Source organism: Podarcis melisellensis (genome assembly GCF_964234715.1).
Source record: "Podarcis melisellensis genome assembly, chromosome: 6".
NCBI lineage: Eukaryota > Metazoa > Chordata > Lepidosauria > Squamata > Lacertidae > Podarcis > Podarcis melisellensis.
In genome coordinates, this window is record NC_138538.1 from 61890577 (window position 1) to 61914880 (window position 24304).

Consider the following 24304-nt stretch of genomic DNA (forward strand, 5'->3'; position numbering starts at 1 on the left):
CAAAAAATTTAGAGTGGTATTGGCGCACAGTCGCTTTCCCCTGCCTCAGCCCGTGCATTTGACGGCGCGCAATGTCCACATCCACAGAGGATTGAAAACAAGAATCCATCGCTTTGATGAACGCAGTTGAATTGCGACGGGCCGGTCCATCTTCGCGCCACAGATTGCGTAGCCAAGCCCTGGCCTCCCCATGCAGGCGCGAAACAATGAACCCCACTTTCTCCTCCTCATCTTTAAAATCGTGACGGAGTAAATGCAGTGCATACACGACGTCCGCTCTGAAATTGGGATAGTCTTGCAAGTTGCCATTAAAATGCGGAACCAGGGCACCCCCCCGCCGTCCAAGCGCAATGCCCTCCGCTCTGGATCCTGGGGCCCCCGCCCTGTCCGCGTGTTCCCACCTTGCCTGCAAATCCTGGCACGTCTTCTCCAAGTCGTCATTCTTCTTCTGCGAAGCAATGACTGCCGATGTGAGAGCGGTAACCTGATCCCGCAGTGCAACCAGCTGCTCCTCAGCGCTCATGGCTGCTCCCGTTCGTGAGCTTCGCAAAAAAAAATTTTTTGCTTTCTGAGAGGGGACTTACTGTCACGGCCACCCAGGATGGGTCCCAGCTCACAAGAGACCTCACTCCGTTGCAGTTTATTTACAGGAAAAGTTTATTGAAGATTTCTGCTTCTCATACAGTTCAGCATTGTGGCCGTACGTCTGTCACGTTAGACCGCTGAAGTCCCCTCTGACTCCTCCCCTCTTCCACACCAACTTAATAGCCTGGCTCTAGACCACCTCTTCCTCTCCTTTCTTTTCCGCAGGGTCTTCCTGCCCCCCTGGGTTCCCTCTCTCCGTGACTCGCCTGAGGCTGAATCCTCTGCCGCCTCTTCCCCCCTCCTTCTGGCTTTGGGGCCGGGCTCCTCCCCTGAGCTCTCTCCACTTCCGCGCGCCTCTACGTTTGAACTTGGCGCGCGTACGTTGCTCCTGACCTTTCTTTCGACCGCTACACCACCCTTTGTTCTGCTCTCCACCCTTTCCGGCTGAACACCTTGCTCCAACCCCCTTTCTCTGTTCTCTCCTAATCCTGCTCCCTCCGAGAGGCTGACGACTCCACCCCCTTTACTCCGTTCCAGCTGAGACGCCTCTTGCTGCGTCTGTCTTCCACTGGGCTCCTCTCCGCTTCTCCCTTCTCCTCCCTTTTGCTTGATTAAGGTAACCCCCTTTTGAGAATCCTCTGACTCGCTGCTCAGACTCGTGGATTCCCTTAGAATTCCGTCATCTTCTTCCTCATCCTTCTGCCCCTCCTCCCACTCGCTCTCCGTCTCCTCTGTCATCTCCTCCTCTCTCCCAGAAACCCTGACAACAATGAATACCGGTATGTTCCTGCAAGATAAGGGTTAGTGTAACCCTCAGCAGAAAGGTGGAAGGCATTTGATCCACAGAAATGTTTGTTGGTTCTGTACAAACTCAACAGACCTGCCACGCTAGTAAGCTTTCATTGTGCTTGCAGCACATGCGGGACATAGCTGTCAACCTTCCCTTTTTTTGCGGGAAATTCCCTTATTCCAGCGCCGTTTCCCGCTGCTTCCCGCTGCTATCCTGGACTGTTAGATATCCTGTAGACTTTCCCCGGAACAGGTGAGGCTGCTGATCCCTTATTTTCAAATCTGAAGGTTGACAGCTATGATGGGGGAGCGAGCTGGGCTGAATCCTCCACTTGTTAGCTAGTTTATTGTTGTTGACCAAGGTCCTTGCATTGGAAGACAAGCGAAGGATTGGACACAACATGACAAGTCTCCCTCTGCACCAAAACACTGATAAATAAATTCACCCTATTCATTGTAAAAAACAAACAAACAACCAAACCCTCCGAACGGTTATAAAAAGATTGAAGCAATAAAATTATTAGTAAAAACAGCAATTTAAAGCATTCAAATAATAATTAAAATAAGCGATAAGCTAAACAAATAATTAAAACACATGTAAAATATTCTACATATCTGAGTAGGCTTGTCTATACAAAAATGTTTTTAAAAGGCACCGAAAAGAGTACAGTGAAGGCATCTGCCTGATGTTAATAGGCAGGGAATTCTAAAGTGTAGGTGCTGCCACACAAAATGACTGGTTTCTTATAAATGCAGAGCAAGTATTATGTAGCACATGTAACAGTCCCAGTTCCACAGACTGCAGCGGTCCAGTATAAATATATGGGATAAGGTGAAACCACTGGTAAACTGGTCCCAAGTTGTTAAGGGGTTTATATACTAATCGTATTGTCTTGAACTTGATCTGGTATCAGACTGGCAACTAGTGCAGGTCTCTGAGCACAGGCGTCACATGCTGACAGCGTCTTACTCCCGTAAGTAATCATCACTCAAATCAATCATTTTATTTGTATGCCGCCTTTCCAAACTTATAACCATGCTCAAGGTGCCTTACAACTTTGTAGAAATCAAAGAACTACAAACGTAACAAAAGTAGTCATAAAGAAAACATCAAAAAGTACACAACCAAATGTGGAACCATTTCCAGATATAAAAATGTGATACAAAATAAAGATGCGAATAATTAACAGCAACAACTCCCACCCCCAACAAACAATACCCCAGCCCAAGATTCTGTTCCGCAACCTCAGCTTTTGTAGCTGGAGTCAGTCAGTGTCCTGCCCTCCCAGGCCAGGTGGGGAAAGGCCTGCAAGGCAGGGAGCAGCTCTTCCACACATCCAAATAGATTTGATTTTTATCCATTCTTTTATTAGACACAAATTTAGACATAAAACTTATCCTGTACCTGCTGCAAATTGTATACATACATTTATTCATAATGATTATGTCCACAAAGTATTTTAAATTGAGCAAGGAATATGACTACATACCTCTTTCTAAATAAGGCCCTTTTTTTTTAATGACGAGAAATTACACTAAATCATAAAGAACCACCTTATTTGTTCACCTTACTTACTAGTGTATCAGACCAGTCCTCAGGGTTCAGGGAGCAATACAAAGCATTCTGAGGAGTCAAGTGGGCAAACTATAGTATGAAGATCGTTCAAGAAGATGGACTTAACTACCAAAAATAAACACCGGTATGAACTTAAGGGGTGGGTGGGTGTCTCACCTTTGTGACTGCTGAACTGCGCTCTGATCATCTTGAATAACATGCTGAGTGGATGGAGTTACAGAAATACTTGATTTTACAGATCGAGACAATTCATAATTCAGATTCAAGTCAAATGTCAGGGGAGTTCTTACACACGGGTTTACCTGTACTCTCCCCAGCTTTCGGCACTGTTAATAAAAAAGATACAGCATTCACTGGTATAGTGTTTCATGCTTTTCACTAAGGGCAGAAAGTTCCAGGGCAGCTTTATGGAATGGTTTGTTTGAGAGCAAAGAGGGCTAGGGGAAAATGGTGTTTTAAGATGTTTACTTTTATACAGGGTGAGTGGGTAGTTAGCAGATAGGCCCTTCTTCAAGGACTCCCACAAAATGAGGTGTGTGTGGGGGGTTATAAGTGAAATTGAAACCCTGGTTGTGGAATGTACTACCAGATTGGTTTGCCTGGGCCTTAATGTTCCATTGCCACAATTTTATTATTTTCCTTTAGCGCTTAAATGTTATTCTTTGCTCTTTGTATTTTATCTGAATTTGGAGTTTGTTTGAACGCTGCTTCAAATTTTATTACCGTATATGAATGTTATTTTAAACCTGTTTGTTTTTTATTATGTAAACTTGGGCACAACTCCTACTGCAGAAGAATATAGATATGTACAAGTGTAAGCCCTCCTTGCATGATGTTATGATGTGGGTCTTCTGGAAAATGTTGAATTGGAAAACCAGGGCAATTTGCCTTGGAAAATTTTCAGTCTGCACTGGAAATTTTTCTGATGCCCTAGAGAGTGGCTTAATTTAGGTTGTTTACTTTAGTTGTATGTAGCAAACAAAGCTAAAAACTTTGGAGGGGCTAAGGTTGCCTAATATTTTATTTGCAATTGTTATCCATCTGTTGTTTCCAGTAAACCTAGGAATCAGAATTTTTTCAATGGAAAAAGAAAGCGCTGGGAAATATTCTGCTCCACATCACTACACTCCATACCCTCTTTTTGTGACAGGGACACTGTATGTGCCTAAAGGCATACAGATGTACAAATATACATGGAGTTCTAAGGGACCACATACAAGAGTTGCTCTTACAACTTTTCCCATGTAGAACCTGCATACTAGGGACTTAGTCTTGGAAACCTAATGAATAATCCATTCACTAGGGTATCCCTATCAATCAAAATGGAAAACTACATTAAACGAAAAGCTAAAAGACTGGGGGTTTTGCCACAAGCACTGATAGCTGCAGGTTACGAGAAAGCCAGAGCAACAATTCGCCAACGAATCTGGGATGTAGAATTTCAGTGTCATGTGAGTGAGATGAATAAACACCCAGAAATCAAAGACAATGGGAGAGGTTTTACCCCAGCAATCTATCTGTCAAAATTACAAATATCTAAATAGAGATGTTCGTTCACCCTTGCTAGATTCAATATGCTGCCACCTGCCTTATTGCAGGTCAGATATGTGGGTAAACTGCAGAGCGAGTCTGCCCCTGACAGAGGTAGAAACCGTCTCTCATGTCTTGCTATGATGTCATTTTTATGAGGATATACGCTCGGTCTTTATCACCCCTGTTATACAGAAAATTCCAAGTGGGTCTGAATCTCAATGCTTAAAATCCCTGATAGAGGATAAAACCTTACTGGATCCCTGAATTCACTAGGGTTTGGTTGCAACTGACAGTTATACCACAAGAAACATATTTCAAATATACACTTTTTGAAGATTGCATGTCTTCCAACCACTAGGTAATCCTAACCTATTTGGCTTCAATTTACTTATTTTTAATCTACAACACCATCTAAAATTAATCTCCAGCTTTGCTAATATAAATACTGTCATGTTTTTCATTGCTTCTGATCTTTGCCTAACAAAGGCACTGTGTTTTGCTTAAGGTTAGAGGCAGGTCTGCATAACTGCTAGCTTTGGTGTTTCCAAAAGTAGGGGTCAAACATTTGCCACAGAATCTTGCATGTAGCCTGTGACCTGCAGCATCTAGCTGAGAGTTATTTAGTCAAGTTTGCAATATCCATTTGGGGACTTTGTCTAAATGCATACCGACATGAAGCCATTTTTGTTGTTGTTCTATTTGTTTTGTTTTCGTTTTAATTCTCTCTGCCTGTTCCCTACTACAGTACATAACATCTAGCCTAGAGTTCAAGAGAACTTGAAAGCTTGTTCCCTATTCTACAACGGTTTGGTTGACCCTAATAAAGGTGTTGCCCAACTTTAGATTTTGATATATTTCAAAACAAAGTCATAACTGTTCCTATGGCTTATATTATACGTACCTCAATTAGCTCATATTTGCTAAGTCTTTTCTTCTCATATTGCTTCATAACATCGAGTTTTACCAGTACTCTCTGGACCATGTTTATTCTTCATTCCCTAGGGCAAAGTTCTTTTTTCTAAAGAAAGAAAGAAAGGGAAAAAATAGCAAGAATGAATCTGCTGCTATTGCTTGACAGAGATTGGGAGTGGTGCACAACCTTTGTAACAATGTAAAAATCTCATTCAGAGATGGGGAAAATAGGGACCAGAACAGGAAGTGTTTAAGCTTTGAAATAAATAAATATCTGCTTATGTTACATGTTTTCCTTTTTGCTCACAGTTGCATAGAAACTGTTTGATCTGCAGGATTGCTCTGAAAGTTTTTCCTTGTTCTAGTCATGAATGGTTTGCAGGTAAGTCTGTGTTCACGGGGGGGGGGGGGGGGGAATTACTCCTAGGTGCTCATAAGACTTCAGCCTTAAAACTGCTATTGCAGCCCTGCTCTGACTGATCAAAGGAGCAGCAACACAACAAGTTGGAAACAGCTACATTGACCAATGTTTTGGCTTTTTAAAAATCTACACACTGTCTGCTGTGAAAGTCACAGAGAAAATGCTGGCCTTCATTATGCAATGTGGGATACAAGCGATTTTTTCTCTCCTGAAAAAGTAGTTACTGTAGTTGTTTTGTTAAATGTATATTCAAATACCAGAAATTTAATCTGCTTTTTTCCAGTTTTACTGAAAGCTTCCACCCCACTTTTTAAAAATAAGATTCTCTTACAGAATAACAGAAAGCTTCTATTTTTTATTCATATTCCTCTCGGAGTTCAGGATTTCATTGTATTTAGCAAAAAGAAAAGAAAGGCTGAATCAGTATGTTTTACACATCTTTCAATTAAAGTACAGTGGTACCTTGGGTTACAAATGCTTCAGGTTACAGACTCCGCTAACCCAGAAATAGCACCTCGGGTTAAGAACTTCAGGATGAGAACAGAAATTGTGCAGCAGTGGCGCGGCAGCAGGAGGCCCCATTACCTAAGTGGTACCTCAGGTTAAGAACAGATTCAGGTTAAGAATGGACCTCCATAACGAATTAAGTTCTTAACCCGAGGTACCGCTGTAACCTATTTTGAAATAACACACATTTTTTTCCTGATAAGAGTAAAATGTTTTCAACTGATATTACTAAAGAAAATGCTTAGATTTTAATATATTGTGGTACAGACTGAGAGATGAGTTTGAAAGAGATCACTCAATGATCCCATAAACTCAGTGACTCTTGACTGTAAAAGAACAATGATTAGCAGGAGTATAGAAACCAGTCTGATAAGATCTTCCCCCAAATCCTATACTAACTGCCTCCATATACTGTAATTAAAGGTAAAGGTAAAGGGACCTTTGACCATTAGGTCCAGTCGTGACCAACTCTGGGGTCGCAGCGCTCATCTTGCTTTATTGGCCGAGGGAGCCAGCGTACAGCTTCCGGGTCATGTGGCCAGCATAACTAAGCCACTTCTGGCGAACCAGAGCAGCACACGCAAACACTGTTTACCTTCCCGCTGGAGCAGTACCTATTTATCTACTTGCACTTTGACGTGCTTTCACACTGTTAGGTTGGCAGGAGCAGGGACCGAGCAATGGGAGCTCACCCCATCGCGGGGATTCGAACCGCCGACCTTCTGATCAGCAAGTCCTAGGCTCTGTGGTTTAATCCACAGCGTCACCCATGACCCATTGTAACTAAAGAGATTGCCAAATACAGGTGAAGAAACTAAATTATCTGGAAGATATGTGTTTCTTTTTGTTCCCCCTCTTTTCAGCTGCAGGTAATGTCACTGTGTGTGTGTGTGTGTGTGTGTGTCTCTGTGTGAAAGAGAACAAAAGACTTGGGCAGTCTTGAAACTGGACATGAAAAAAGTAGAGACTTGGCTTGCCATCTACTGTGAATCAAGTCGTACAGCATTTGGGAGACCCCTAGAAATCTAATGGGGGGAAGCAAGATATATTGGAATATATTATTGTTGTGAGACTTCCTTCTCATGCTAGATGTATACTGTACATCAGTAAATAAAACTTACATCACAGAACCTTTACCATTCTGCAATGGCCTTCAGTCCAAGGCCACCAAACTCAAGGCTCATGTTCAGAGGACGCCTGAAACCTCTCACGGCTTCATAATTTGGACACATGTAATAAAATGTTTAAGCAGACTAAAGCCGCTTCCTAATGCTTATTCTTGCTGCTAAGCCTGTTGTTTCCCATGATATAATACAAGTCGTTGTCCACTTGTCCATAGAATCTTTCAGGAAAAAAGCAGATTGGCAAGGAAAAAAGCAGATTGGTTTGAACCCGAGGTTCAAACCTAAAAGGACTCTGAATTTGGTTCTTTTTAATACCTACATCATTAAGAAACAGAAAGGCTGCAAACAATCTCTGCTTTCTCAAGGTGATCTTCATTCCAGAGGCTCATAGGATTTGCGGACCAGACAACATGCTAGCCTCTTGGGCATCTATTCCAGTTCCCCAGCGTGAGAAATTCCAGTAGTAGAGACTGGTGAAAAACAAGAACCAGAAAAGAAAAAGAAAGTACCACAACCAAGTATGTGAATGGAGTGAGATGCAAGAAGCCTAAGGCACTGAATTCTTCCTTGACTTTTAAGGACAGTCATTCATATGCAGAGTCAAGAAAGATTCCTTGAAGCTCAAATTCCTTTGATCCTCAGTGCCTTGAGGCCAGGCCAAGATCAAAGGCCATGATGGCCTTGCAAGTTAGGAGAACATTCTCGGAAGAAAGGAAATGCCCCAGGAATCTATGGAGCAAGGTGCAACAGAATCAAGAGGGGATTCTTTACCTGCTGTGCCTCCATATAGGCCTTCTGTGACAAACCCCCAAGTGTTCTCTGAAGGTTGGATTCTAATAGAACCTCTCTAAATCCATTATGTCATCATCATCTGTGACTAGCCCAGCTTCAGAAGAAGCACGCTTCCATTCTAACAAATATCACATGACTAGAAATGAATAGGTTAGAAACTTTTTAACTTCCAGAGTTAATGTTGAATGCATTACCTCCAGCAAATGAGCCACCATAGCTGCTAGAGGGCTGTGAAAATTTGTGTCCCAAGCTTTTTAGACCCACCTACCCATGTACTATACGAAACCCAAGTGCTGCATTGGTTGCCAGATGTGAAATATATTGGCATTATTTTCAGCTCTTCTACCCCATTACAAAGCAGAAGTGATTACCATATTTTTCTGCGTATAACACGCCCCTGTGTATAAGACGCCCTCTATTTTTTGGGACTCAAAATTAAGAAAATGCACTATGCACTATCCGTGTATAAGACGACCCCTTATTTTAAACTTCAAAAATTTAGGAAAAAACATAGTCTTATACATGGAAAAATATGGTATGTTTAGCAAGTTTTTTGTTTTGTTTTTTACAAAGCTGATCTACAGCCTTTTCCATTGAGATAAATAGGGTGTTAATGCATGCAGCTTGCCAGTAAATAATGTCTGTAATAACACAGGACTAAACACATTCAGATACTTCACACACACACACACACACACACAAACACGTCTTTTTGTGAAAACCCATGTACACTGTTAGGTTTAAAAATCACATTTGTTTAGATTTTGCAGCTATTTACATATGCTTGAAAAGCATTCCAAGTTGCAGTTTCCAACATTAAAATCCCATTGCACCCTTCTGCCTTTCTGGTCACCATTTTAGAAACATGTTAAATCCTTCCCCTGACCCCAATATGCCCCAATGTTCTTTCTAACCTACTAAATGTATTTATTTTGTTAATGGAAGTAAGCAACAATAAAAACTTTACTACTCAGGTGAATTGTTTTTCCCTGTCCACAACCACTACTGTGGGTAGAACATAGTGAGATATATACCAGTATACACACACACACACACACACACAAAACTCAATACCCTTCTTGTTAATCTGGTTTTGAAAATACATTCAAGTGGGTTAAATTTAACCATCAGAAAAGGCAGTAGACTCATGATTGCAACTGAAAGGAATTAAAATGTTGATTGATACACATTGCTCTCTGTGTGTGTGTGTCTGTGTGTGTAAACATCTGCAACAAATGTGGTGAGGTTGCTATGCAACTGCTTGCCAAGGCCACAAGGGATGAGGGTACGGGGAGGCCAATATAGCTCCTTACCAAGGGCAGAAGGGAGCCTAGGTACCACCTCTGCTTCCAAGAGCAGAACCAGCTCTTCCACTCACAGAAAGGCCTTCGCCTCAGAAACTGACATCATTGCCACCTGTCTTGCTATGGCTTCCTCATCTGCTGTGCTGCTGTTTGATGTCCTTCTTAAGTTCTTATCGAATAAGATTGGATTTCATATCCTTGTTATTTACTGATGACACTTTCCTCATCCTCAGACCAGCTATCGATGTCCTATTCAGACAGCAAAAATCACACCGAATCAAAAGTCAGTTTCTCCATTTCCTCAAAGGCTGCACAGAGCTGGACTTTTCCATTTTGGGTTGTCATGGAGTCAGCCATATCCGGTGGTTCTTTGAGTGTTTGCAGAGACAGATTAATATCTAGTAGTATGGAACACCAGTTGCAGGTATCCTCGTGGAAGAGAAGAGCAACGATCAGTTTGAATAAAGAGTTGACTATCTAGAAACACCCTAGTAGAACCAAGGCTGGACAATTTTGATATGAATACTGCTGAAAACTTGCACTGGTACAGATAATTAGAGAAAATTGCCCTGACAAAATGCTTAACTTTTAATTCACTGTTTTCAAACCCTAAAAGATTAGAAACCTAGACAGCTTACGGTATGGGTAGGCAAACTAAGGCCCGGGGGCTGGATCAGGCCCATTCGCCTTCTAAATCCAGCCTGCAGACGGTCTGGGAATCAGCGTGTTTTTACTTGAGTAGAATGTCTCCTTTTATTTAAAATGCATCTCTGGGTTATTTGTGAGGCCTGCCTGGTGTTTTTACATGAGTAGAATGTGTGCTTCTATTTAAAATGCATCTCTGGGTTATTTGTGGGGCATAGGAATTCGTTCACACACCCCCCCAATATAGTCCAGCTGACCCCTGGCTTAGAGCATGCTATAAATGCAATATTGTGCTCGCTAAAGTTCTCCAGGCAGTAAAAGTTCCAGGGCTGCAGCATTTACTCTGCTTTCATTACTTTTGGAAGGCAATCTCTAGAGGTGTACTGGCATAATATTTGGTTTATTTACAAATACACAGGTTGAGCATAGATGGAAAAATAGCTCAAACACACAACAGACAACCAGAACCCACCATATCAAATCTCCAGCAGCCAAGGATTTATACAGAACCCCAACTCAGCTTATTTCCTCTTACTTAAACTGCAGTCTATTTTTTTGTTCTCTTTCAGACAGAGATAAGCTGCCCCCATCCCTAGCTTGTCTTCTTAGTTCCCATTGAGACAGGTTCCTGGGATATCAATGCTATCAACATCCTTTTGATAAACTTAAGCGAATGGCCAGGTGTTACCCCAGAAAGGAACCCACACTTCACAGAAATCTGATAGGAAACCCGTAACTAAAATTACCTTAGAATCAGGCTTCAAGGAGGTGGGAGGGGTAAGAGAAAGGAGGCAGATTTTTTTTTTTTTTAAGAGCTGTGGGTTTTCCTACACTGACTCATACAGAGTAGAAGTTTCTTAAACTAGAAACAATATGCTGTTCTCAAATTATTGGTAATGTAGGTCACCAACTGCTTCTCTTCCCCCCTCTCACTTGATTCATGCAGCAGTGAATTCTGAATAAGATACATTAGGGAAGAAGGAAAGTTTTATTCTGCAACTATGAGTAATGAAATCAAGTTAAGCGTGGAACTGGGACACATGGCCTGATGGAGAATAAGGTAAATCTATCAATATCTTCAAGACAATTGATAAGCCTGAACTATGTGGGGTTGTTTTCCAAATCTTTGTTAGCAGGGTTAAACTACAGTGTATCACAGCTTTTTTTTGACTATGCTGTTAATAGGTGGGTGTACATATTTTCCACAGCAGTTAAAAATTATTAGCATTTGACTGTTATAAAATTTCAGAGCATGCAATGTTAAGATGTTTTGTGCTAAGCTGGTATAATAGAGATGGTCTTGATCTTCCCATAGACATCGGTTCTTCCTGTTTGACAGGCTTATCCCTTTTTTTATCACCTGCCTCTGTGAAGATATTGCTTTTAATCTTTCCCTTGCTTTATTCTACGTACAGTGGTACCTCAGGTTAAGTACTTAATTCATTCCAGAGGTCTGTTCTTAACCTGAAACTGTTCTTAACCTGAAGCACCACTTTAGCTAATGGGGCCTCCTGCTGCCGGAGCACGATTTCTGTTCTCATCCTGAAGCAAAGTTCTTAACCCGAGGTACTATTTCTGGGTTAGCGGAGTCTGTAACCTGAAGCGTATGTGACCTGAAGTGTATGTAACCCGAGGTACCACTGTACACACATCTACACTAGAGTTCTTTAGGATATAGATCCCTCACCTGACAGATGTGGTGAAGCATGTACTAGTGCTGAAGCATTCTATTTTAAGATTAAATATTATTTAGATAAAGGTTACATGCCCTCTTGCTGTCCCTAGCTATCAGAGATGGTTCCTGTTCTTGTTACCTATCCTGTAGGTAACCTTGTAAATCACTGTTCCTATTTTGTCCCTGGCTTTGCTTGTTGGGGATGCCTTGCTTTTGTCAGTGTGAGCTGCTTGAATTCTGTTTTTTTCAGAGTTCTGCTCTTCCAACCGGGTTCTCTGCAAGCGAGATCTCTTGTGGAGAGTGTTAGCAGGACTCTTTGTGTCCCTAATCACACATCAGAGAAACATGCGTATCTACAGATGTAGCTTCAGAAGCAAGGTATCTAGGGATCTTTTATCCAGAGTCATTGCACGTCACTGAGGACACTGTACTGCAACTTTAAATCTCTTTAATTAAATGGGGGGAATCAACAAGGAACACTGAATCCCCATTTCAAAGTTCCAAGAGAAAACCTGCACTAAAACAGCATTTGAGAGTAGGATAGTTTTATGTCCTCACTCCTGAATTACAAAATTCAGTGTGTACGGAATAATAAAGTGGTTCAAGTAAAATTGTACAAAGACTACCCAAACCTAGGATGCTTAGAGAGCAGCTTAGGTTTAACTGCTTGCTATGATAAAAACAGGAATAGAGGTAGGGAATCTTACTGTTGCAGTTGCACCTCCTAATAGCTGGTACAGCAGGATTAGAGGTGAGATGGACACCATTGCTAGAGAGAGGGTGAACTTTAAACTAAGTTTATTGGTTTATTAAAGGGGTGCATAAGGAAATACTGGTATTTTCACTAGGGTCTTAAAGGTGCATGTTACCGCCTCCCTTCTCCTGATGTTCACCAGACAAACAAGACAGTGGGTATTAATATTTAGCCCTCATCTTTCTTTGGAAACCCTCACACCTCCCTCATCGGCTCCCTTCTCCTGAAACTCCTCCAGCTGTAAAATCTCAACTGTCTGAAAGCTGCCTCCAATACTTATGAAAATGACCTTTCATGGTGTACTATGGTAAGGTCAAACCTACATTTAACTTGGAATCCAAATAAATGAACCAAAGAACCACTCAACTGCCTCTACAATACCAAAGGAGTTTGGGGATGGGATGATGGGTTTGTGGGGAGGTAAAAGTTAAGCATTGAGTTGCTCTTTCCACCCCAGCCTTGTTGTCAGCCTCGCTGATGTGGTCCAAAGGAAAGCAGAGCAATACATTTGGCACCAGCTGGGCTGCAGGAGTTGCTGGAAGGAGATGTGCAAGGTGCCATCCAACCCTCTTAGGGACTCTACTCCAGATTTGTGTAGGGTTTACTCCTTAGCCTTTTCTTATCCTGAAGATATGCTGCAAGGTCTCTCCTAGTTGGGCTACCTTCCCATCCATCCCTCACTTCCCTCTACAACATGTGCAAAAAAGCCTTCTTGACCACTGGACCCACTATTTGTCTCATCCACTCAATCTGCTGGAGCCAGTCTTCACTTGCAAAGGAAGTTCTTAACTTACCGAGGGTCTGAGGCCCATCAACTACTCTCACCTGGTTTAGCCAGCCAGTCAAAGTCATTCCTGTGTTGTGGGCACCGCCGCATGCTGACAGCTTCTAGGAGCCACAGGTGAAAGCTGAGTGCAGAGTGGGGACCAAAGGTGGACAAACTACCCCAGAAAGATACGTCCTCCACCAGAGGTACTACCAGTGCTATTTTTCTAGAAAAAGAGGTGCCAGAACCAGTGCTTTTTCTGGGGGGTACTCAAGGATATGCAGTACCAGCACTTTTTCCCCTGGAAGAAAAGCACTGGCTGGAACTCACCATGAAAGCCTTCCTTGTTCTCTTATAATGGCGCTGGTGCCCTCCTGGAAGGTGCTGGAACTGAGTTCTGGTGAGTTCTGGCTGGGGAAAAACCCCTGGGTTCCCTGCCCTAACACACCATCCACCTCAAGTTTCATATTTTCATATACAGTATTCTTCATTCATGTATTCCAATGTTACCTCCTGAGGTTATCTTAAAATAGAAACATCCTTATATAATTATTGTCCAGCAGGATAATATAAGGCACAAATGAATATTCACTGTACTTAGAAGGTGTCACAAGGCCTAACCTACATTCAGTGTACTTTTGTTAATGAAGTTTTGTTAACAATTTTGTACTAATTATAGAGGTAAGTATGGTTGCAGAAATTTATTTCCTATGCCAATTTCACCGCTTCCAGTTGAATAGGTCTTTGTTCAACATTCTGCCATTGATGTTTTATGGCATTATTTTTCTTTACTCTTTAGGAAATAGTTTAATAGAGAAAGCCCATAATTTATTTTCCTTTGTTTTTATGCACTGCTTTTTTTTGCAGATGACATCGTTAGAATGAAGGTTACAGCTAACTTTTTAGTGGTGTTATACATACTCTTCTGCAAAATATGCCAAGTCGTCCTTTCTCACCATTGTTCAGCAGTTACAGAGCAAGTTAAGTATTATGTCTTCTAAGACACTGGGAGATAATGAATTTGTGAAATCTAGAAATTTATATCAGCTGCCATGTTTCCTATATGTAAGCCTTCAATGGAGCCAGCGTAGGATTTGGCTACTTGCCAATATAGCAGATAGAGTCAGTCAAATCTCAGTTCAGATATCGGTCTGAGTGGTTTCGGTAAAGTGGCCAGGCTAACTGAGTGTACCTGACACTCAGTGAAAGGTCTCAGTGAAACAGATAAAAATCCTTTGTCAAATTAAACATCCAAGTTACAAAGCTTATAGACCCCTAGCACTTATATTTGTGCAAATGTGGAGATTTGCTCACAGTGCATTCAACCTTTTGAGCCAATACTGGTTATTAACTTGGGTTGCATATGGACATACCTACCCAGAGGGACCAGTGTGGGTTTTTCTGCTGTAGCCATGCTCTGCTTCCCCCTTCTCTCTGGTATTAACACATCTACTTTTACCCAGGCTTTTAGTTTTCCTTAAAAATATGTGTATCTGGTTTTTCTTTCTTGGCCAATTTGAATTGGGTTTTTTTAAAAAAATGTGAAACATTGCTCCAGGAAGAAGTGGGGAAGTGGCTTTGAGACTGGTTGGGCTTGTCATAACTGGCAATCTTTCTGTGCAGCTGCTTCTGGAAACAGAGTTGTGTACAAACTATACCTGTAAAGCACATTCGAAACACATTCTTTTCCTCAATGAATCATGGGCACTGTACTTCTCCCATGCCCCACAGAATTCCAATTCCCAGTAAACCTTAGCCAACGATAGTGCCCAGAATTATTTGAGGGAAAGAATGTGGTTCAAATGTGATATAAGGACATAATGCGTACACTTACCCTAGTTGCTGCTTAGCTTGATTCTTTGATGGAAGGATGAATACAGGTACACAGAGGAAGATTCCTCAAGCACAATATCATATGAGGTGGCCAAATTTTGCACTTTAGCAATCAGGAAGCGTAAATCTCTTTTGTTGAATGGCACACTGCGAAGCTCCCTTGTGTAATAATTTTCTTTTCTTTTTTTCTTGATGCTGTTGTTGATTTCCTTTTGTTTGATCTTGTGGTGTTCTGTGTCACTGGCTTTTGCCGCAATAAAACTTGACTTGACTTGGTACACAGAGGGTTAACCCATCAAGCTATGCATTTCTGTACCTATCATTCCTTCACTGCCTAGGGTTCCAATTTTGAATTCCCACATCCTATGGATGAAAAGATTTCCGAGGACGTGACACATATGTACTGTAAGAACACGAGAGCTGCCAGATTAGGCCAATGGCCCTTCTAGTCCAGCATGCTGTTCTCACAGTGGCCAGCCAGATCTACCTATGGGTAGCCCACAAGCAGGACATCACTGCTACGTTCCTCTGCCCACCTGCAAGTGGTATTCAGAGGCACACTGCCCCGACAGTGGAGGCAGCACATAGCCATTGTGGATAGTAGCCATGCCATAGTTTAACTATGTGCTGTGTGAGGAAGTACTTTGTTCTTCTGTCCTGAATCATTCCACATTCAGTTCATTGGATATCCTTGGCTTCCAGTGTTAGGAGAGAGGAAGGAAAATATTTTTGTATCCATCTTAGGGATGATTTCAGCATTAGGGTCACTCAACAGACAACTGAAGGCTGACCTGGAGAACCTTCATGTAAACAGTAGGGTTGCCATATTTCAAAAAGTAAAAACCAGGACACCCCAAATGATTTCCCAATTGATTTGCCTAAGATCCAGGACAAAGCGCCCCATTTCAGAAATCCCACCCAGGCATCAATTCTGCCTTTGAAATCCCAGCAGAGTCCAGGAAAATCCGGGTGGTAAACAGGGAACAGGATAGATTACCAAACATTTGTTGAGTACCTATATTCTCCTTGTTACTAGTAGATGTACTCAACAAAGATGCTTGAGAATTGGGCCATCAACCCATGAGGGCCAAAAGGAAGGACTAGATCTTAGGGGAACACATGGAACTGAAATACAGTGTGGGGGGGTGAAGGCAGCGATCCTCTGCACACTTACATGGGAATAAGCCTCATTAAACTGAGTGAGATTTACTTCTGAGTGAACATGCTTTGGATTGCAATACAAATCAGGGATTTCCTTATAGAGCTCTATGGAGAGTAAATGTTGTCTTCAAACACATGGGACCCACACTCAGAAGAAGTGTAAATCAATTGCAGTCGTTAAGAGTCGTCAACAGGCTCATCACAGCCATCTGCCAATCACCCATTCCCACCACCCTTCTGAGTAATACCCCTCCCCACCTTCTCACTATATAGAAGGGTCTGGTAACTTCTGTTTCAGTGTATCCGAAGAAGTGTGCATGCACACGAAAGCTCATACCAAGAACTAACTTAGTTGGTCTTTAAGGTGCTACTGGAAGGAATTTTTTTGTTTTGACTATGGCAGACCAACACGGCTACCTACCTGTAACTGTAAATCAATGGTTAGAGATTTAAGATATGTTAATGCCGTTCTCAGTTAGATATTGCTGAAAATGTGTAGAAACATGGTTCCAGGATGTGCTTTCCATCTCCTACTCATATCATTCCCAAAAATACATTTGTCAGCAGTGATGAAGGGCTCTAATCTTATTTTTAAAATAGTATTTGTATTTTCAGCGATTCAGCTCAAACTGCCGTTTCCTTTTTGATAAAAATCATTTAAAAGGTTATCTTTTTCCTCAGTCAAAAGAGAATTAGTTTATGCCTCTAAATAGATTCCCCAGTGCTTTATCATTAAAACCATCAAGACAAAAATAAAATAAAATATATGAGCAGTAGGAGACTGGCTAGGGAGGTGGTTGGACCTTTGGATGACCAGGGAGCTCAAGGTGTGCTAAAAGAAGATAAGGAGATTGTAGAGAAGCTAAACCAATTATTTGCAAATTTCTTCAGGGTAGAAGATAAATGGCAGGAATGGAGTCTGAGGAACTGAAGCAAATAGTGGTGATAAGAGACAAAGTTCTAGGCCTTACTGGCAAAATGAAAACTGAAAAATCACCGGGTCTGAATGGCGAACGGTATCCACTCAAGTGTTCTAATAAAACTCAAATATGAATTTATTTTCTAACAAAAGTATGGAACTTGTCCCTAAGTCCCTTGATACCTGAGGACTTGTCAAACATTTCAGATTGTGCTTGTTGCTCTATCTTTTCAAGATTTTATTAGATTTTGGCCAGATAGTGGGTACCTGATTAGGTTGCGTATGTTTTTTTTAAAAAAACAATTGCTAAGATATTTATGGCAATTAATTTATTTCTCCCCCTCAGATACTATACATTGTCCTGGGAAGGTGTGGACAGAACCAGCTTCAACGATTCCAATGGGCCAGAATATTACTATAAACTGCCATTCCGATAAAGATGTCTGTCAGAATGCTAAAAAACGTATGCTTCTCAATCAAAGGGAGGTCGAGGACAGATTGGTGTTGGTTATAAACAAAACTACAGTTCAACTTCAGCTTCATAATTATAACATTTCATTTTCCACAGTCATTTGTTATAGTGTATGTCCTCCAGAAAAAAACCAAATGATATGTGGAACAGAATTTTGCGTGGGCCGTAAGTAATTTATGTGTATGCCGTGTAGGTAATTTTGCTGCTTGTAATTCATTTCCGTTAATTTGGAGAGTAAAATGAGTTATTGATTGAAATGATCAGCCATTTGATGAAGTAAACTATAGTCTACGAAATCTTATGCAATATTAAAACTGCTAGTATTTAAAGGCATCACAAGACTCTTTGCTGTGTGTTTTGGCAAAAGACTAACAAGGCTACCCCGTTGGAAATATGCGAGGATGACATTTTGCTGGTGGGGCTTTACATTTTTTATTTAAAAATTATTAGCTAAGGGCTTTGATCTTAGGCTGCAATCCTAAACACTCATAATATCTAGGGAACAAGCCCACTGAACACAGTAGTACTTACTTAGGCCTAAACTTGTTACTCAACAGCAGTAGCTGCTTTATTTATAATTTTACATTTTTTGGTATTTTTGATATTGCACGCTGCTTTGCTATTACATATGAAAAAGTGTGTGTGTGTGTGTGTGTGTGTGTGTGTAAAAAAAATTAAGATCGCACTGCCAAACACATTGATATAAGTTTCACTGACTCAGTAACATGTATATTTATATTAAGTAACTTCTACTGTATGCAGTGGAGCTTACTCTGAAATTAACGTGCATAGAAATGTCTTGTTTCCAAGTGAATAATATATTACTACAGCCAACAACAATTTCAATACATGCCACTGGTTGTATAAATTAACAACTATTACCGTGAACACTTTTCCATTGATAGTTTACGGTATATCACTAGCCTCAGTAGCATATTTGGACATACTTCAGTTGGCTTATAATATTGAACCACTGGGAGGAGAGATGCTCACTAACTGAAATGTTAAGGCAGATCCGAAGAAGAACAGCTCTGAGCTTTAACTTCAGACCAGTAGACTTCACAGCTTGGGCATAAAGATGGTTTAAAAGATGAGCAAAACCTAATCTTACAGTGCTTTTAAAAATGGCCAGTATTGGCCATTTCTGAGGTGGATTTAAAACAGGACATTATCCTGTAAGCTGTTTCAAGCTTTGACCTTAGAACAATGAACTGCAAGATAATAAAGGATTGCATAGCATAGTGGTTGCAGAACATTTTAAAATTCTTTGCTAGACTGGTAGCCCACTCCTAAACTACATGCCTATAAGTGAACCCCATTCACTTCAGTATAACTTTCACATTAGTGTGCTCAAGACTGCAACTTCAAACTGCTCAGATTGTTCTATTTCTTCTTAAGGAAAATAGCTCTTTTAAAAGTATTTGGAAAAGATGTGATTTAGAGTAACAGAAGACATGATAAAGTATTTAGTCACACGATAAGCCACCCACTAACTACCTTTATGTGTTTTGAATTAACAGAATCTTACATGCTTTGTAATTTGTAGATTCACCGGACATGCCAGCCAACTTAACCTGTGTTGTATATGAGTATTCGGATAATATGACATGCACTTGGGACCCAGGCAAGAACACACAACTAAACACTAGGTACAACCTATATTTGAAAAGGTAAGAAAGTGGATTGAAGCATCTATCTCAAATCAGACTAGATGACCCTCAGGGTCCCTTCCAGCTCTATGATGAATTTCAACAGTTTTGCATATTTTTTAATGGAAAGTAGCCTTTAGCGGGCTGCAGTTTTGAGCAGAAAAGCGATGGGTAGGAGGGTGCTTGATGCTTTTCTCAGCATCATTTTGCTATACATAATCACCACTAGCTTCTGCCCACCCCCACAGAACTTCAGATGATTATTTACAAGTGTAAATATGCACCTGGAACTGGGTGGGTGACTGTGGAGAGAGGCAGAGATTTGGCTGGGGTGAACGTTTGCAGCTCACTGTAAAACACTTAAGTAAATCAGCACTCCACTGCTTAAAAATGCAGCCTTCCAAGTCCGGTTCTTTTTTCCTGTTCTTTTTTAAAGTACCTACAAAACATTGTTGGGAAGCTATGTGAGAAGAATTTGCAGGTAGTGTCAAGCTTGCTCCTAAAACTAGGTTAACTGTGAGTTCAACCAAAGATTAAGACCTGACAAAGCTGCAACTGACATTGTGGTCTGACTATGTGGACTAAACCTGTGGTGAGAGACAACTCACAAACCAGTGACGATCGTGCATGTGGTGTAGTGCTGATGACTGAAAAAAAGCTGGTGTCCTACTTACATTTTCAGGGAGTGGGGGCGGGGGGGCGAGCGCAGGTCACCAGAGGTGTCCTTTTGGTGGTAGTCATGATTCACCTCTTATATCAGAGTTCCACGCTCAGCAGAAGTGGCAAACATGCTTCAATCTGCAGTCTAGCAGCATGTGCTTTGGCTGAAATTAGTTTCAAGCAGCCAAGGATGGTTGGAGCTTGTATAACACTTGAACAGCAGGTCCACAGTCTGCGATGAAAATGCACTTTCAACATGAGTTTCAAAAATAACTTGCAATATGCGATGGCCCAGGGTGGTTCCAGCTCAAACCCAGGATGTGGGGTGGAGTGTCAAAAGTCCCCAAACTCTCTTAAAATAGCTTCTCCCAGTCTGTTTTTGTATTACTATTTTTTTGCAAATATAAACATTATGGCAGCAAATAGGCATGACCCAGACACAGTAAAAAAACAACAACAAAACTCTTGTTCTGCTCACTTCATTCAGGGGATAAATTTGCTTTGGGCCAAATGGCATGTTACATGGCAGGTCAGTCATCATCTAATTATGGATGAGTGTGTTGACCTGGTGTAGATACTGAGATATGAGTAGGAGAGATGGGTGGGCAGACCTTACCCTGCTCTGTCTCACTGGATATTTGGTGCAGCACAAACCTTGGCTAGAGGGCCAGGGAAGTGGGTTTGCTGCTGTTCACAATTTGTTCTCCCTCACTGGGAAATCTCTGCCTTGGGCAGCATCTGAAGTTGAGTTTTAAGAGACAGGGATATCGTTGGTATGCTGTCCACCCAGCTGCACAACATTCTCCCTGACCAACTTGGCTAAGGTCATCTTGAGAATGGTATTGGTGGATCCCAGACAGTAATTCTGGGTGACTTCAGCATCCATGGCGAAGTTGCCATTGGCCTCACAGTTTAATCACAGAAAGGAAGAGGGAAGGGGCAACATGCCTCTAAAACAATGTTAGAACAATACCTACTTCTTATTAATAATATTTTGTTGCTTTTGTTTTTTTATCTACTTTTATATGTTTAAATATTTTAGTATGGTTAACAAGGCTATTAGGACTTTTGGCTAAGATCAAGTGTAATGTAATCTGCTTTTTCAAAAGCAGCTACTTTAGATTTTTAGTTTACAGTTACAGTACAGCAGAGTAATATGCTTCTTGACTGTTTGATCTTTATAGTTTTCAGGGAGACGAAAATAATACATTTCCGGCAAACAATGCTTCAGGTACCATCCCTCTGAGTCAAATGTGGAAAAACAAAACATTTTATGTTGGGGTCTACGCTGAAAATCACTTAGGAACGAACTGCTCAGAAGAACTGTATGTTGACCTTGATGATCTAGGTAGTGTGCAGTAATTTCTAAATCTTATTTTTTAAAAGCTGGTTTTGTTTTTAGTCTAGTATATGACTAAATTTATAAGATTAAGGTCATGATGGAAGATTTGAGAACAGAGTGGCTGGGGAAACCCAGACAGATGGGAGGAGTATAAATAATAATAAAATAATAATGGTAATAATAATAATAATTACCTACTAGATGCTCCAACCTATTAATGCCTCCTAATAGGAATATTGGTAGCCAGCCATGCCCACCTACAGCAGACAAGTCTGCACAACCCCAAATTTCCCCTCTTCCCCTCACCATCTGTCAACATTCTGCAGCTATTGAGCCTGCTGAGTACCCACTGGTCTATTTTTGTTGAGATTTGTCCCCTTAGTTTATTCTGTACTGCTGCAAACCTCTTGTTTTCATAGAGGCCCTCAGCACCTGAGTTTGCTATTAAAAGGAGTGCTACTTCTAATGGTGCACAGATACTTGGTGTATATTTATAGGCATGATCTTAGGTCCAATCTTTGCTCTGTGGATTCTTCTGTCCTGAGAGCTGAAGAGGTTCTTCCATGAGTGCCTCTTCCTTCTTGTGGGTGCAGGTTTCAACATGTCGTTGCTATAATTTGAAAGAGGCAGTAGTTTTATGGCTATAGTGCTTTGCACAACTACTGGAGACTGCGTGATGGATGCCTTGTCTACATTAGGAGTGTGCTCAGATAGCAGCTACGCATACTATAAAAGAGGAAGTACAGGAAACAGAATTGCATATAGCCTGAAGTTACATTGGGTTTTGTGCAGCACACACTTTCCGCAATTCCAAACCCAACCACCCTAATTTCTTAATCTGCTGTTTACCCTATTGGGGATCAGAATAGCGCTAGGAGATTGTTTCACTCACTGCTGAGTTGAAACAGATTAAACCAGGACCTGGCCTTCAGAATTCATACTGGGAATGTTTAGAAGTTAGTTGTCCCACTTAATTCATCCAGAGCTATTTGGCTTGCTAGCTGGATTCTGTGCTGCACCTGTTCTATGCTTGTGGCAGACAGTTATCTTGGCTTGTGGTCCAATACTTAAATGCTTGAGGTAAAAAACAGCTAGAATCAACTACACATTGAGCAATATCTTCTTCTTCGGCGATCACTCGTAGCCGAGTAAGATTGTCTTCCATAAACACGGTTTTAACAATGACTACGTAAGTGACTGTGGATCCACACATCCTTCCACAGTGGGGACATTGGTTCCCGGGTGGAAGTTGATCATGGTGTAGATTTGCCAAGCGTGCTTTCCTCTTAGCACGTTTCTCCCTTGCGTTCTTAGTTCGAGTGTCTTCAAAGTTCATGACACCTTTGGTAAAGGCTGTTCTATATATCCCAGTTAGCCACTAGGCTAATTCCTCTGAGTTGGTTAAACTGGCCTTTTGCAATGTACTCTTTTTGTCTTTCCTCCTCCTCCTCCTAGTAGTAGTAGTAGTTTCATCAGTAGAGACTGGATTTAACATGGTTTTATCTCTTTTAGTGGTACCAGCTACACCCATTATTATCCAGATTGTAGACTCTCCGTTATTTAAGACTACAATACATTGGGAAAAGCAAACTGCAATCAATGAAACTTATTGTGAAGAACGATACAAGGAGAAGACAGGCGAAACTTGGCATGTGAGGCAACCCATTCTGGGTTTTGTATGTACCATAAGCAGTGGTTTGGCTGCCTCTTTTCATTGATTTTGGTGCTAAACCTTCCATACACAACTTTATATAGTAGTAAGATTTCAATAGCTTCTTAGGCAGAGTCTTACAAATAGAAGAGTTTTACAAAGACATTGATGTGAAATGTTCCCTGCTCCTAGGATGCGTATGTTGCATATATTCATATACCTTCTGCGTTTTGGTGAAACTGATTTTTTTATTTCTTATTTTACCCTTTTTATAGACAAATAGTATGTGTCCCTGACAGTTTACCCTAATGGAGTGTGGCCCTCAGCAGGAAAAAGTTTTCTCACCTCTGTTTTATGAAATAAACTTGCATCCAACAAGGACTTAGAGCCCATCCGTAGTACACTGTCTTTGGATGTTTATTATTAGTGTAAGGATTGCTGTCACTGACTTATGGATACACAACTATATGTATACAGGACCAACTCTCCTGTATGTATGGGGGGGGATATATTAGTATATATTAAAAGTTCACACATAATATTTTGTACCTACATGAAGAAAACATCCTACCTGGGATAGTATAGAGCAGCCTTCCCAGATGTTAGGTCCCTAGATACTATTGCACTACAGCTCCCTTCATTCCTAGCCAGCATGACCAGTGGCCAGGGATGATGGGAGTTTTAGTGCACAAACATCTGGGACTACAGATGTTGGTACAGTGGCTAAAAGACCGAGCATAGTTGCTAAAAGGATGAACATAATCAGACAGTCCTAGTTTGAATCTGACCTTGTGCCATGAGCTCACAAGGTAGCCTTAGGCAAGCCACTCTTCAACCTAAGTCCCCTCATCTGCTACATGGGGGATAAGAGTGATTTGGCTTACAGGTGTAATTTTATATTGCTTGTGAAGCACTTTGAACACTTGAAAGTACTATGTTGTTGTTTATACTACAAATAGCAATGCAGAAAGGAACACACACTTATTTGAGCTTGCTATCATGAGCAAACAATCCATACTAACAATTTAAGTTGTAGGTATTTCTCTTCTACCTCATGTAAAGTAACTGAGTGAATCAGACTACACCCAGCATAATTCACTCTAATAGTGGTATCCCATCCATTGAAATAGCAGAGAGATTCCTTTGGTACAATTTTACTTAGGTATATTTAATTGTGAGTGGTCTGAACAGTCCTCATGCTATAAGGTAGGTTAATCCAGACCAGTGTCTCCCT

The 24304-nt window shown here is 41.2% G+C and overlaps 2 protein-coding genes across 4 annotated transcripts in view; one reads left to right on the top strand and one right to left on the bottom strand.

Annotated features, from left to right (window-relative positions):
- LOC309372297 (uncharacterized protein C1orf141 homolog) overlaps window positions 1–24304 on the bottom strand; it is a 64356-nt gene that overhangs the window by 16157 nt on the left and 23895 nt on the right. Inside the window, exons 1-4 of one of the 3 annotated variants that reach the window (XM_081915789.1) lie at window positions 8219–8289; window positions 7767–7917; window positions 5385–5501; window positions 3107–3276 (exon numbers count right to left, since the gene is read on the bottom strand). In XM_081915789.1, the coding sequence (XP_081771915.1) occupies window positions 3107–3276; window positions 5385–5465 (251 nt within the window). In that variant the 5' untranslated portion in view covers window positions 5466–5501; window positions 7767–7917; window positions 8219–8289. Of the gene's footprint in view, window positions 1–3106; window positions 3277–5384; window positions 5502–7766; window positions 7918–8218; window positions 8290–24304 lie in introns of those variants that run through there. The other 2 variants (XM_081915790.1, XM_081915791.1) reach the window with 2 other exon arrangements.
- The window catches only part of IL23R (interleukin 23 receptor), a 36007-nt gene continuing 22697 nt past the window's right edge, over window positions 10995–24304 (top strand). Inside the window, exons 1-5 of the mRNA XM_081915772.1 lie at window positions 10995–11248; window positions 17643–17933; window positions 19315–19438; window positions 21262–21425; window positions 22932–23071. Coding sequence (XP_081771898.1) covers window positions 17696–17933; window positions 19315–19438; window positions 21262–21425; window positions 22932–23071 — 666 coding nt within the window. The 5' untranslated portion in view covers window positions 10995–11248; window positions 17643–17695. The remainder of the gene's footprint in view (window positions 11249–17642; window positions 17934–19314; window positions 19439–21261; window positions 21426–22931; window positions 23072–24304) is intronic.